This window comes from Eurytemora carolleeae, unplaced genomic scaffold (assembly GCF_000591075.1).
Source record: "Eurytemora carolleeae unplaced genomic scaffold, Eaff_2.0 scaffold2312, whole genome shotgun sequence".
In the NCBI taxonomy this organism is placed as follows: domain Eukaryota; kingdom Metazoa; phylum Arthropoda; class Copepoda; order Calanoida; family Temoridae; genus Eurytemora; species Eurytemora carolleeae.
Genome location: NW_019398201.1, coordinates 2,302 through 16,673, shown reverse-complemented (window position 1 = coordinate 16,673; position 14,372 = coordinate 2,302). Strand labels below are relative to the sequence as shown.

Genomic DNA, 14,372 nt, shown 5'->3' with positions numbered 1-14,372 from the left:
CTATTCCACTTATCTCTTGTTTTCAATAGAAATCAAGCTTAGATTGTATATTTTCTGTAAATTCTTTATATTTTCTGTAAATTCTTTATATTTTCTGTAAATTCTTTATATTTTCTGTAAATTCTTTATATTCTCTGTAAATTCCTTATTTCTAAAAATTCTTAATATTTTCTGTAATATTAAAAATACCACAATTTCTAGGGGGTGATTTCTACAGTCACTTATCTTTCTCTGCTTACATAAACAGATAAGTTTCAGCATTTATCTTCCAGAGTTTTAAGTGATCACTAACAAGGTAAACACTCTTAGATTTTCATTAATCTTAAATTCATATAAAGATTTCCACTGCTGCAAGCAAAACAAAAATTGTTTTAACAAAGACAACAATTTATTTTTTACTGGCTTTTATTGCATAATTTAAAAAAAAGCAGAATTATAACTTTTTAAAAGAAAAAGTAAGTCTTTCTTTAGAGATCAAGACTAGAATATCTCCAACATAGATGATCAAGTATGCAGGGTATACAAAGGATTTAATTTCCATTTAAATTTTTAATATCTGAATGGTAAATTCAGATGTCAATTAAAGCTTTAAGGTAAATAAAAGATTTGCTGGTTTGAATGGATCAGGACTCAGCTCAGGAGAGATAGATGAATTTGTAAATATCTATTTTGTTAGAGTTCTGGAAGAAAATAGTACCATTTGCCATTGCCTCCAGTGGACCGGAGGCATGCAAAGGGAAATTATTTCTGGTGGACCAGAGGCCTGCAGAGGGAAATTATTTCTGGTGGACCAGAGGCCTGCAAAGGGAAATTATTTCTGGTGGACCGGAGGCCTGCAAAGGGAAATTATTTCTGGTGGACCGGAGGCCTGTAAAGGGAAATTATTTCTGGTGGACCAGAGGCCTGCAGAGGGAAATTATTTCTGGTGGAGGGAGCACAGATTCCATTGGAGGGATGGTAACTAACACTCAGGACACTAATTACTCCACTAGAGGGATGCTTCAAATCATCCTGGGTCCTAATTTCTTCATTGGAGGGATGCTGATAACCACTCAGAACACTAATTACAACTCTTGAGGGATGCTGATAACCACTCAGAACGCTAATTACTCCACAAGAGGGATGCCGCAAATCATCCTGGGCACTAATTACTCCATCAGAGGAATGCTGATAATCACTCAGGACACTAATTACTCCACTGGAAGGATGCTGATTACCACTAAGGACACTAGTAACTCTACCAAAGGATGAGCAAATCACACTTGGCACTCATTACTCCACTGGAGGGATGCTAATAACCACTCAGGACACTAACTACTCCACCAGAGGGAAGCTGCAAATCACCATGGGCAATAATTACTCAACCAGAAGAGATGCTGATAACCACAAAAGACACTAATTACTCCACCAGAGGGATGCTGCAAATAACCCTGAGCACTAATAACTCCACTCAAAACACTAATTACTCCATGTGAGAGATGCTGATTACCACACAGAACACTAATTTCTCAACAAGAGGGATGCTCAGTACACTAATTCATTTACTGAAGGGATGCTGAAGATCACCCTAGGCACTAATTACTCCACTGAAGGGATGCTGATAACCACTGAGATTAATGATGCCTCCACTGGAGGGATCCTGCAAATCACCCTGGGCCCCTGATGGAGTAAGTAGTGCCCAGGGTGATTTGCAGCATCCCTCCAGTGGAGTAATTAGGGAACTAGGGTGATTTGCAGCATCCCTCTTGTGGAGTAGTTAGTGCCTATTGTGATTTAAAGTATCCTTCCAGTGGAGTAACTAGTGTACTGAGTGGTTTTCAACACCCCTCCAATGGAGAAACTAGAGAAATTAGTATCCTGAGGGGTTATCAGCATCCCTCTGTTGGAGTAATTAGTACCCAGGGTGATTTGCAGCATCACTCCAGTGGAGTAATTAGTGTCTTGAGTGGTTAGCAATATCTCTCTAGTGGAGTAACTAGTGTCCTGAGTGGTAATCAATATCCTTCTAGTGGATTAATTAGTGTCCTGAGTGGTTAGGAATTTCCCTCGTTTGAAGTTATTATAGTGTCTTGAGTGGTTATCAGCACCCCTTTGATGGAGTAATTAGTAATTAGTGATTTGCAGCATCACTACACTGAAGTTATTAGTGTCGTGACTCCTGAGAGTTAATTACCATCCCTCTAGTGGAATCTGTATTCCCTTTGGTGGAAATAATTTCCCTCTGGTGGTCTCTTGTCCACCAGAGGGGACAAATGCTTTTATTTTCTTCCAGAACTTATTTTGTTCTAATCTTTCAGCCCAAATATTTAGATTTTAGAAGAATGCTGTTACGCTTTCTAACTCTTATAGTCCTAATCTGGGTCCCAAGAACACTGGCTGATCCAGGTAATCACTTAATTAGTATTTAAGTTTTAAACAGAAAAATTGAGATTTCTATATATTTTTAACTTTAATAATTTATTTTATTTAAATTTTACCATATTTAAAAATATTTATATAATATCAGATGAAAATATATTGGTATTTTTATATTTATTGTTCTTCCTTTTCTTCTTGCTCGTAAATCTTTCAGAAATCTTTCAATCATATATCAGTTTATTTTGAAAAAAAGAAAAGGGATGTCCTTGTTATTAGCCACTTTACAAGAAAGAACTACTTTAAAAAGATCTTGCTTTTTACCAAACCCTGTATTTATTTGAATTAGCTGACTGGCTTTCTTTTCTTGGAGCTTCTATATTGAATTCTTGGGGGCACAGGGTGAGCAAGTCACTTCCCTTTCCTCTCCCATTGAATTACTTGGACATATTTTGCTTGTGTCAGCTTCTTCACACTTTCTAGATCATTTAACTTTGGGTAGAATTTATAAAAGGGGGGGGACGTCTCCCATTGTCTTCATTCCCTTCATTCGGTAAAAAAAATAGTGTAAAGCTTAAAACACCCCTACTAATTTTCCGGTTCAATATTTTCTTCTTTTTTCTTGTTTATCACATTTTTACACTTTAAGGCCTTTCCAAATAGTTCTCTTGACATCAAGTTGTGGAGCAGGAAGAAGAGAGATAAGGAGGTTTGTAGAAGGAAGGGTATAGGGGATTGCTCCCTGTGTTCCTTCTTTATTATACTCTTTCCGAGTTCAGGGAGGATTAAGAAAACCCATAACTGCACCCGTTATGCAAAATGGGGAGTTGTAAGCCCTTAAGTTAGGGTTTCCAGTCGTAATTACGTTATGCGTGATTATGCGTAACACTTTCTTTCACTTTCGCAGGAGGATTACGGGTAATTACCCATTTATTACGTTTACGAAAGAAAGACTAGTTTCGCGTAATTAAGGCGTAATTACGCAAAATTACGTAATAAATAAAGTACATATTAATTCTCAGAAATAATTATAGCGGGAAAGTATGTGTAAGGATACTTTCGCTACAACCATGTCAAAATTATTTTGACGATTTTATTGACATTACTTTTTCAAACAAGGAAGGCAAACTTGAGAAAGTAGGTTGAAATATCAGTGGCGTAAAATAGGCGGGTTATTGGGGTTATGTACCCCCACATCCTAGAATCCTAGGGGTAATTACCCCCCCCCCTGGAATCCTGGGGGTCCCCTAGAATTTGTTTTTAAAGAAAGGTTGATTTTAAAATTGAATATCTTTAAAATTTGCACGAAAATAATTCAAATGTGCAGATACTTCAAACTTTGAATTTTTTTGGTGAAATATTCTAAGTTTGAAATATCAAAGGTTTACACCACTCGGTGCAAAGATTTAGGGATTAGAGTATTTGAGTTTGTGGCAAAAACTCAGTTCCAAATCTAGAGAACATTCTGGCAAACTGATTATAATATTTGATAACCTGTTTATCTTCTTTAAACGAACTTCTATAAAATCGAAAAGGAAATAAGATCATAAACGTTGGTTAGAATGATTAATCATATATTCAATAACTTCAGGAGAAAACATTATCTGTCCTTTTTCAATGTAGGTGATTAAAATTATATATGTATTTTGATAATATAATAATATAACTGATTATTTCTTGTAATTATATCTGTAATTAAACAAGGTACTTAACAAATTTTCTTTGGCGCTCTGCGCACACATGAAAAGAATTGACTGGCTCGTATGTTAATTTTACAGCTGTTGAAAGTGTAAATGTTTTTAAAAACACAAGAAAATGAAGCCTGTATTTGGTGGAGTTTGTAAATGCCAGAAATGAGTGGAAAATGCAAATCAAACCCAACTAAAACTGAAATTTCTGATTCAACTTGTGTGACATTATTTTCCTTGTAAGTTAGTTGTTTAATTTAAATTAAAAGTTAAAACTTCAAAATTTCATAGACGTAATTATTGCAAAATTTCGCAAAATTACTTTGTAGAAATTGAAGTTTTGCTAATTACGTGCAATTAATACAAAATTTCGCAAAATTACCTTGTAGAAATTACGCGAAATTAGGCCATAATTATGCGTAATTATAGTTTCGCTTATTACGCGTAATCATTACAAAATTTCGCGAAATTACTATTTCTTGTTTTATTTCATATCAGATGTGTTGACTTACTGAATATCAGGTTGGTAAGGTTAGTTTTTTATTGTTTAAGTATAACACACATTTTTCTTGCCCCCCCCTAAAAATGTTAAGGGGGGGGGCCAAAAAATTTTCACCTAGCCCCCCCCTCACAAAATGTCTAGTTGCGCGCCTGAATTAGACCGTAATTACTCGTAATTATAGTTTCGCTTGTTACGTGTAATCATTACAAAATTTTGCGAAATTACGTTGTAGAAATTACGCGAAATTACGCCGTAATTTAGCGAAATGAATATTTCCCCAATTACGCGTAATCCTGCGAAATTACACAAAATGAAAATTATTAAGCGCAACTGCATGTAATTACGCGTAAGAGAATAATCTATTACGTTGGAAACCCTACCTAAAGTTTTCTGGAGAGGAATCGTCCATAGCAGAAAGTCCTCAAAGCTGGTTGAGTAAAAAACTGATATCGTTGTGCATTGCTTGTATACCCATCAGGGGTTAAACTCCTTCTTTTAGTACACCAAGCTGAAGATGAAGTTTTGTTTTAATCTATATTTTCTTTGCTTCCGGGACCGCATAAGATAGGTCCACTCTCTTTGTAGGTTGTCAGGCAACTGAGATTTCTATATATATGAAAACTGTTCAGGGGATTGTCTGGAAATGGATAGCAAACCTCCGAAGTGTGCAGACTATGTGGATGCTGTTACTAAAGAACCTGTGTTTATTGTACACGCATTCAGTAAGACTTTTTTTAGCTATTTGAAGGATTTAGAGGCACAACACTGTGGCCAATAGAGATCATATTCCATTCTATCAAATACATTTCCTCTGGCGTTTATTGTCATTCTTTTATATTGTTTCAAGGGTCAATCTTCAAACAAAAATAAATAATAATTTCAAATATCAGATTGCTAATTAAACTAAAGAAATCAGGACTAAGGGGCTTGAGGATACTTTTCTAACACTAATTATCTGATAATATAGATTGTAGTCGTTTCTGGGTTTGTGAGCCAGACCAAGCAGCTTGTCTTTTTGAGTGTGCAAAAGCCAGTGAAGATGGAGCACTGTATTTTGATGTTAGAATCCAGTATCCAGAAGGGCCTGTTTGTGATTGGCCTGCAGTAATCGACTGTGAGATGGGGGATGAACCTGAATGTCTTAAAGATGAGGATTGTCTGGAAACTGAGTACTGTGCTGATGATTCTAAATGTAAAGTAGGATGTAGAGATGATTCCACCTGTGTACCATGTGGAGAATGCAAAAGTCATGTATGCACAACACCCGAATGCTGTTCTGATGCAGACTGTGAAGACAATGAGTATTGCTCTGCAGAACAAATCTGTGAATTTGGTTGTAACCAAGATGATGATTGTGTGGACTGTGCTACATGTGATAACCATAAATGCACTGAGCCAGAGTGCTGTGAAGATAATGATTGTACTGCTATGACTTGCTCAACTTGTACTCTAAATTCTTTTGAATGCATGAACCCGGAATGCTGCACAGATGCTGATTGTAAAGAAAATTTTTTTTGTTCAGCCAGTCAGATCTGTGAACCAGGATGTACTGATGATTCTGACTGCAAAGACTGCGCCATCTGTGAAAGCAATCAATGCACTGAACCAGAGTGCTGTGCCAATGAGGATTGTACAGCCATGACTTGCTCGACATGTAACTTGGATTCCTTTGAATGCATCAATCCTGATTGCTGTTCAGATGCTGATTGTTTAGATACAGAGTACTGTTCTGATGCAGGCACTTGCCTTCCAGGATGTAATGAGAACTCAGATTGTACCACCATGTCATGCTCATCATGCGACCTAAATGCTATGCAGTGTATTGACCCTGATTGTTGTTATGATGAAGATTGTGCCTCTACTGAATATTGTACTGATGCCTTGATCTGTGAGGATGGTTGCAAAACCAATGCTGATTGTGGTGGTTGTGCAACATGTGAAGATCATGTCTGTACTGACCCAGAGTGTTGTGTAGATGCAGATTGTATGGACCCTGAAAAACCAATCTGTGCTGAAGACAATTTATGTGTAGCAGGTTGCAGGAATGATGAAATGTGTCCAGGTTTTGATGTAATTTGCACCCCTATGTATGATAATTGCAATTGGTGTGACAGCGAGAATAATGAGGTTGGACAGTGCAATCCAGGTAATCCATTGAATACTTAGGCTTAAATTACATTCAATTCAATAAAGAATATCTTAATACTAGGTTGTATTGATGATGATAACTGTGCTGGATCTCTTGAATGTAATGGAGTTCATGAATGTATACAAGCAGATGGTGTGACTGTTCTCAAACAGATTGTTCTTAACACTGAATCATGCAATGGATGCCAAGGAACAGCTGTGGAGGATGGACCCATTCTAGAAATCATTGGAGGACAGATTGTATCTGGGGTTACTGAATGTAAAACTAATGCACTAGACCATGAGGATATGATTGACTTTGCCCCTGGAAATGAAGCTGTATTTGAGGGTGAAACTGATAAGGATGTTCTAGGGTCATGTTACAAGGTGATTAAACAAAAAATCTTTTTTTAAACTTTTGTTTTATGCAAATTTTCTGTTAAGGCTTCTCTAATAAGTGAAGTGACAGGTGGTAAAATCATTTGGACTGCAAGTGTTGGAGAATGGAGTTTGGCAAATAACAGAGTAAGTTTTTTTTTAAATTTGAAAAGAGCTTGGAACTCTTGAACACTGGATAACAAGATCAAGAATAGATTTTAAAAAGTTTAATTTTCACAACAAATTCAGAATCTAAAATTCTTCAAAGTAATTTAACAAATTAATAGCAATAAAATATTTCTAGGTTGATTTTTACTGGTCAGATGAAAATGCATGTCCTTACTCTTGTTGTCTCTCGGAACCTGTTCTAAGTGTGACCTCTAATACAGCAGACTTGGTGAACTGCTCTAGAAACTGTGGGAACTCTGTTCAGTGTTGAAAAGAATGAACATAATAAGAGCAAATTGTTTAATTTGTCAAATATATTGAATCATTGACTAAGTTTTTTTTCTTTTCGAGTAGTCAAAAAAAGTCGTTGCTATATAGAATTACTTTTAAGCATAAAACATACATGTAATATTGCTGAAATATCTTTGGATAAAGTTCTTAACTTTCTCTTTATTTCTGTTCAAAATTGCACTGTACAACCATTTCCTTTCAATGTATTTATTTACAATATAATAATAATAATTTTTTTATTTTAAAACTGGTTTTGCGAATTTTCTTATGTAACAATCAAATTTGTTACATTTAATGTTTTTTTTACCTAATATGTGAAGGAAACATAACCTTAGATCGTAAATCCCGTTGTTTTTGACTCACCGTATTAGCAATAGAACTACAGAAGTGCAATTTATTTGGTTCCACCGTATACTCTTCGACGCCAATTAGTAATGTAGCTTAAGGGGATGATCTTTTGGTGTTGTAAATAGTGACGGATAAAATATTTATATCCCTATTTTCGGTCTGTATACAATTTGAGTTAGTTGAATCTATTTTTAATCCCACGTCAAGTTGGGGCCCGAAGAGAGCCGGGAATTCTGATCTATGGTTCACCTGAGATCCTGGAAAGGTTAGGGATTCCCACTAGGTAAGCAGGTCAACCCGCAAAGGACAAAGAGTTATTCTATGATGATCTTCAGTGCGAGGAGGAAGAGAATATTGTTTGTGATTGTGATTGTTTAAGAGACTCATTACTCTTATTCCTACGATCTACATTCAAATCGTTTGTTATCTTATTTATAAAATAAATTATTTGTTTCGCGAATGGTGTTATAACATTGAATGTGTGAGTTTTAAATTCATTTAGTTTCTGTTTGCGATACATTGATTTATTCATATACAACAGTATTTTCTTCTGTAAAAGGAACTGTTGACGTAAATTGTCAAGTGATCCTCCATTTAAAAGAGTGGCATTAAAACCTAGTTCTATCAAAGGGACAATAATAAGTTAACCCTATTCAGGCTGACGTCTGGTATGCCCAAACTAGTCTGAGGGGGGGGGGTCCCAGGAACCCTCCACTCTATTTTCTTATTTTGCTACATTTGCTACATTTTTTGAAAGCCCTTGGGCTCTACTTTGAGCCTAAAGTGAGGGGCATGTGTTAGATAGAAAAGTAAAAAATCGATACTTTTCTCCAAAAAAACGTCGGGGGGGGGGGGGTTCCCCCAGTAGGAATAGGGTTAAACGGCCTATTCAATTCTGTGCAATTTCCATGATCGTTTCTGCAATATGCAAGTCACAATTTACTTAAGAAACTGCAAGGAATAAAATATATTTTCTGCTGGACATATAAAATGGGAAAACAAATATTCAATCAGGGGAAAAGGTGAAGATGACTTAATTGTTTTTTCTAGATTAAAAAAATACATGTACATTGTACATACCGGATTCAGTCATTTTTTGCTGGTACTTATGGTTTTATGCATCTGTTAACTTGTCTTTTTCCTTTTATCATCATTTATCTTAATTATTAATTTTTAATAATAATAATGTTTAAGAATCAATTTCAACCTTTAGACCGTTATATTTAATGAGTGTTAGGTCGTCTTCCAAAGTCTCATACTTCGTATGGTAACACTGTATTTTCGAACAAACTCAACTAAAGTTTTCAATCCAAACTGATTTCTTTAAATGTCGTCTTACATGAAATAACTTTTTAATTTGATATTTTTTTCCCCATATGGCGAAAGAGTTAAAAATTAAAAGTTTTTTGCGTTCGTTCAGGTAAATATGTGATAACCCAATTTTTAACGGGGATTTTAATGAAGTCATTTAACAGTCACATATTAAAAGGACACGGAGGTCAGTAAAATTCATTTAAAAAACGAATTCTTTTGATTAAAGTTGACAAAAAAGTAAAATCAAAACTAGTTTAAAATTAAAGTTATAAAAAATTTCTACGCAAATTTAAACTGAAATAACCTGTCAATAAAGAGATAATTAGCCAATTCAGAATAGATTTGACATTATCTTTTGTTTTACTACAAAGTCATCCTAGTGACATTTTGATATTGATTTCATTATGACCGGATAATGGTTAAGCCTCTCGGAGAAAAATATTGGGAAGTGTTTGTTTTACACCCTTTAATGACAAGTTTAAAAACCTGTGTTATAGTAGTAACTAGTTATAAACATCAAAAACTGAAGCTTAAATGACAATTATGGTTAATAAAAATAATTAATGGACACTTTCTCAAATTAACTACATTTCACTTTTTATATTTACATCTATGTATATTTTGATGGAAAGAAAGAGAGCGTTTAAGACTATGTAAATTAAGAAACTAGAGATGGGCATCATTTTTTCAACGAAAGAAATTGTTGAGAATGAACAAAAGAAGGTGTAAAATCTTTCCATGAAATGTTTAGAAAGATTAAAATTTCTCTGTATGATAATTAAAGGACTACAGTGTGGTTTTGGTGAATTATGTTGACGTACTAAGCCTAAGAGTGTAAGAAATATTTTTTTGCATTTTCTTTTAAAACGTCCAACAATCCTAAAAAAGATTAATTTTTAATAAAACTTTTTGTTCCAAGTGATTGCATATATTTATATAAAACTTTCTTAAACTGACAAATGTTTTCTAAATTCACTTTATTAAGAGTTTAAGGCAAAATAATTATCGATAATTAATATCAAGTAGATATCCTTAAACATACCGATGTAAAAGCTTTCAGAAAGCAGGAAAGATTCTGCATAAAAAGTGGCCAAACCAAACAGAATTTTTATTTTTGAAAAAAAATGTATAATTAGAGTCATTTTTGCTCTATTTTAATGCATGAAAAAGCTGGTTTCATACTAATAAGCTGATTTGTATTCCCCATTTCTGTAGGGTAATACTGGGTACTGCTGGGTACTTTGGGGTACTGTGTGCTGCTGTGGGGTGCTGTGGGGTACTGTGGGGTATTATGCAAACAAATATTTCTGACACCCCTAGGCTTAGTACGTAAATATGATTAACCAAAACCGTACTGTGCAGTCCTTCAATAATGTTCATCTTTCTAAAATCCCGGGGAAAGATTTGACACGTTCTTTTTCGTGGGAAAGGGTACTTAATTCAGAAAACAAATAATGATGGACAAAAAAATGGATCGTTCAGAGAAATGAAAAATCGTTTTTTGAAAACGAACGAAAATAAAAGAAAAACGAACGATTTAAAATCATTTGAACAAACTTGAAAAAACTATTGTTTTTTACCGAACGATCGAATTTTCCAAAAGATATAAAAAACAATCGTTTATAAAAACTAAATTCAAACGATTTTTTACTACAATTTTATTTAAACCATAGATTTTTACTGAATAAACGAATTTTCGAACAAATTTTTGAAAAAAAACTATTGTATTTTTACTGAACAACGATTGTATTGAACGAACATTTTATTGAAAGAACGATTTTACCGAGCACTCAGTGTGGAAACGAACGAAATAGGTGAAAAATGAACGATAATTTTGAGAACGAACGAAATCAATGTGTTTGAATGATGGAAAAAAACGAACAAAATGGGTCGTTCACAAACGTACAATGAAGGAAAGAAATAAAAAAAAGACCGTACGTGCCCATCTCTAAACAATAGGACGAGACAATCTTCGAAATATCAAGGACAAAGAATAGATAAGGCTAAATAAATAAGGAACATGTAATCATCAATATATCTATTTTTTTCTTTTGTTTCTTGTGCTGAGTATCAGCCATCTTGTTTTTTGTTCGGCTGATGAACTGTCATTATTTCTATCCTCTGATTAAATTCCATCTTTTTCAGTGATCTCAGCTGTTTAATTGCAATCTTATTTAATTATCAGCTGATAAGTTTCCGCCTCATGTAATAAGCTGATCAACTTCCATCTTCTTAATTGATCAGCGGACTAACTGACATCTTGTCTATTGATCAGCTGATTAACTGCCATCATGTTTCTTTATCAACTGATTAACTTCCATCTTGTTATTTGATAAGCTGATTAACTTCTATCTTGTAATTATTGATTAGTTGATTAATTGCCATCTTGTTTAATATTCGGCTAATTATTAATTATGTACCTTGTACATATCATGTACCTTGTACAAGTATTTTGACACGAGAACCAGGGAAGATAAGTAGGCGATGTACTCACTATTATGTACATCTATTCCCCGGAATATAATTTAATGAATTAAATTTGGATCATTCAACTATGTTTGTACAGGAGTCTCCGAGAATTGAGAGGTACGAAGCTCCGACACCTGACTCTACAAGAAGCAATGATCACCGCAACATCTATCTTTCTTGATTTTTATTTTTTAGCTAAAATTACTGCGAAAAACCGCTTACACATTCTTTGGATTAAATAATGATCGCTCAACATCATCCCCGGTCTGTGGTGATCGATGTAACGATCCAAAAAATGAAAATTTTTTGATTTTCGATATATATGATTTTTCGCACTGTGGTTTACGATCTCCTACAATATATATCGCAAACTCTCATGTTCTTATTTGTGCAGCTCTGTAAAGCAAAGGGAAAAATGTCCTTTCTGTATATTTAATTTTTAAATAATTGAAATGCTGTCCATAAGCATTCTCGACATATATCGCCATGAAAATTCTGTCTTAATGTGCGATTCTGATAAAAAATGTCGTACTTATTATGGTCTATTGAAACATTTCTCCATATCACAAATAAAAAATGCAAAATTAGAATTCCGTAACCAACAATTAGCTGATTAACTTCCATCTTGCTTAATATTCAGCTGATTAACTTCCATCTTGTTTAATATTCAGCTGATTAACTTCCATCTTGTTTAATATTCAGTTGATTAACTTCTATATTGTTTAATATTCAGCTGATAAACTTCTACATTGTTTAATATTCAGCTAGTTAACTTCCATTTTGTTTAATATTCTGCTGGTTAACTTCCAAATTTTTTAACGACCAGCTGATTAACTTCCATATTGTTTAACGACCAGGTAAGGAACTTCCATCTTTTTTAATATTCACCAGTTCTCGTTAGATCACTGAAGTTAAGCACACTTGTCCACAGCCAGTAACTGGATTGGTGTCCAGACTGGTGTTCACTGGTTCGATTCCCGTACCCCACACAAACCTGTGGTTTCAAAAACATCTGAAGCCGACATCTGGTTAAGCAGTTATGACCACCTTACGGATGTAGGAGGATAGAGGGGCGGTTGTCTAAAACTCCCTCAGCGAAAGGGTGCGTGCTTTCTACTCAACAAGAAAGAAGCTTTAAGTGGATTGATCCAGGTGAATGATGATGAAGAGAGGAATGGTAGACAAGCAGGGAGAGTCTATGGTTGCCAGCTATAGGTATCTGGGGGTATCCAATCCGGGCTTACAGATGTTAGGGAGCAATGAGTGTGATGTTTAATATCAGTATGGCACCCGGGCCTCATTCCAGTATATCAGAAAGATTCCTGCACTCTATATTCTCAGGCCTAAGAAGAATCTTAGGTGCAGCTGGATTCTTGTCAACCCTCTTCTCAGAATGAATGAAGCGTGGATGGATGAATGTGCTGCCAGATTATAACCCCTGGCAGATCAATACAAAAACCCCCTTCAATACCAAACTTTCACAATAGAAAAATTCCGAGATTTGATCGTAACAACCTGATCATGTCCTGGGGACAAAAAAATCTCTTTTTTAAAAATATTTAGCTGATTAACTTCCATATTGTTTAACCAACTGATTAAACTTTCATATTGTTTAACGACCAGCTGATTAACTTCTATTTTGTTTAATGACAAACTGATTAACTTCTATTTTGTTTAATGACCCACTGATTAACTTCTATTTTGTTTAATGACCAACTGATTAACTTATATCTTGTTTAATGACTAACTGATTAACTTCTATTTTGTTTAATGACCAACTGATTAACTTCTATCTTGTTTAATGACTAACTGATTAACTTCTATCTTGTTTAATGACCAACTGATTAACTTCTATCTTGTTTAATGACCAACTGATTAACTTATATCTTGTTTAATGACCAACTGATTAACTTCACGTCAAGCTAAAGTGAATGACACATTATATAGAAATCTGATACGTATTTAACCATAACTCCCATGTTAAAATATAGATATTGAAAACAACAAATTAGGGTCTAGTTTGTATTGACTGCCATCTTGTTTGATGCTCTGATTTGAAAGTTAGGAAAAGTACAACATAAGTAAAAAATATTTGATTCTAAGAATCCTTTCAAGTTCGATATATTTGTAGTCAGCTTTATATTTATTTTTGTATGACTTGAAGCGGACTACTATGGATTCCTTCCTCAGATTATATTTCTATAATTTTAAATACAAAAATGTTTTTAAACTAAAATTTCAAATGTTAAAATTACAGATAATTGACCAATTTCAAAAACTACTAATAAAGATGTTATATTCGAAAAACATCAAATTCAAATTGAAACTAAAATATTTTTTTTTATACAACAAACTTCTCGTTCACGCCCCCCCCCCTCTGCAGGAACATATAGTTAATGTCATCAACATGAAAAAGAAGAACAATAAAAATAAGAAGAACAACATGAATAAGTAGAACAATAAGAATAAGAAGAACAATAAGAATAAGAAGAACAACATAAATAAGAAGAGCAACATGAATAAGAAGAACAATAAGAATAAAAAGAACAATAAGAATAAGAAGAACAATAAGAATAAGAAGAACAATATGAATAAGAAGAACAAGAAGAATAAGAAGAACAATAAGGATAAGAAGAACAACATAAATAAGAAGAGCAACATGAATAAGAAGAACAATAAGAATAAGAGGAACAATAAGAATAAGAAGAACAATAAGAATAAGAAGAACAATA

The 14,372-nt window shown here is 34.0% G+C and overlaps 1 protein-coding gene across 2 annotated transcripts; it reads left to right on the top strand.

Annotated features, from left to right (window-relative positions):
* Window positions 1-259: 259 nt before the first annotated feature.
* On the top strand, window positions 260-7,551 carry LOC111716998 (protein psiQ). 2 transcript variants are annotated; one of them, XM_023492512.1, is made up of 7 exons: window positions 260-295; window positions 2,311-2,385; window positions 5,175-5,267; window positions 5,513-6,691; window positions 6,755-7,059; window positions 7,117-7,197; window positions 7,355-7,551. In XM_023492512.1, exons 2-7 carry the CDS (start codon window positions 2,322-2,324, stop codon window positions 7,487-7,489), a joined length of 1,857 nt encoding a protein of 618 aa, XP_023348280.1. In that variant the 5' UTR covers window positions 260-295; window positions 2,311-2,321; the 3' UTR covers window positions 7,490-7,551. The 2 variants fall into 2 exon arrangements, with proteins under 2 accessions (XP_023348280.1, XP_023348279.1); XM_023492511.1 differs by lacking the exon at window positions 260-295 and adding an exon at window positions 496-517.
* Window positions 7,552-14,372: the final 6,821 nt, after the last annotated feature.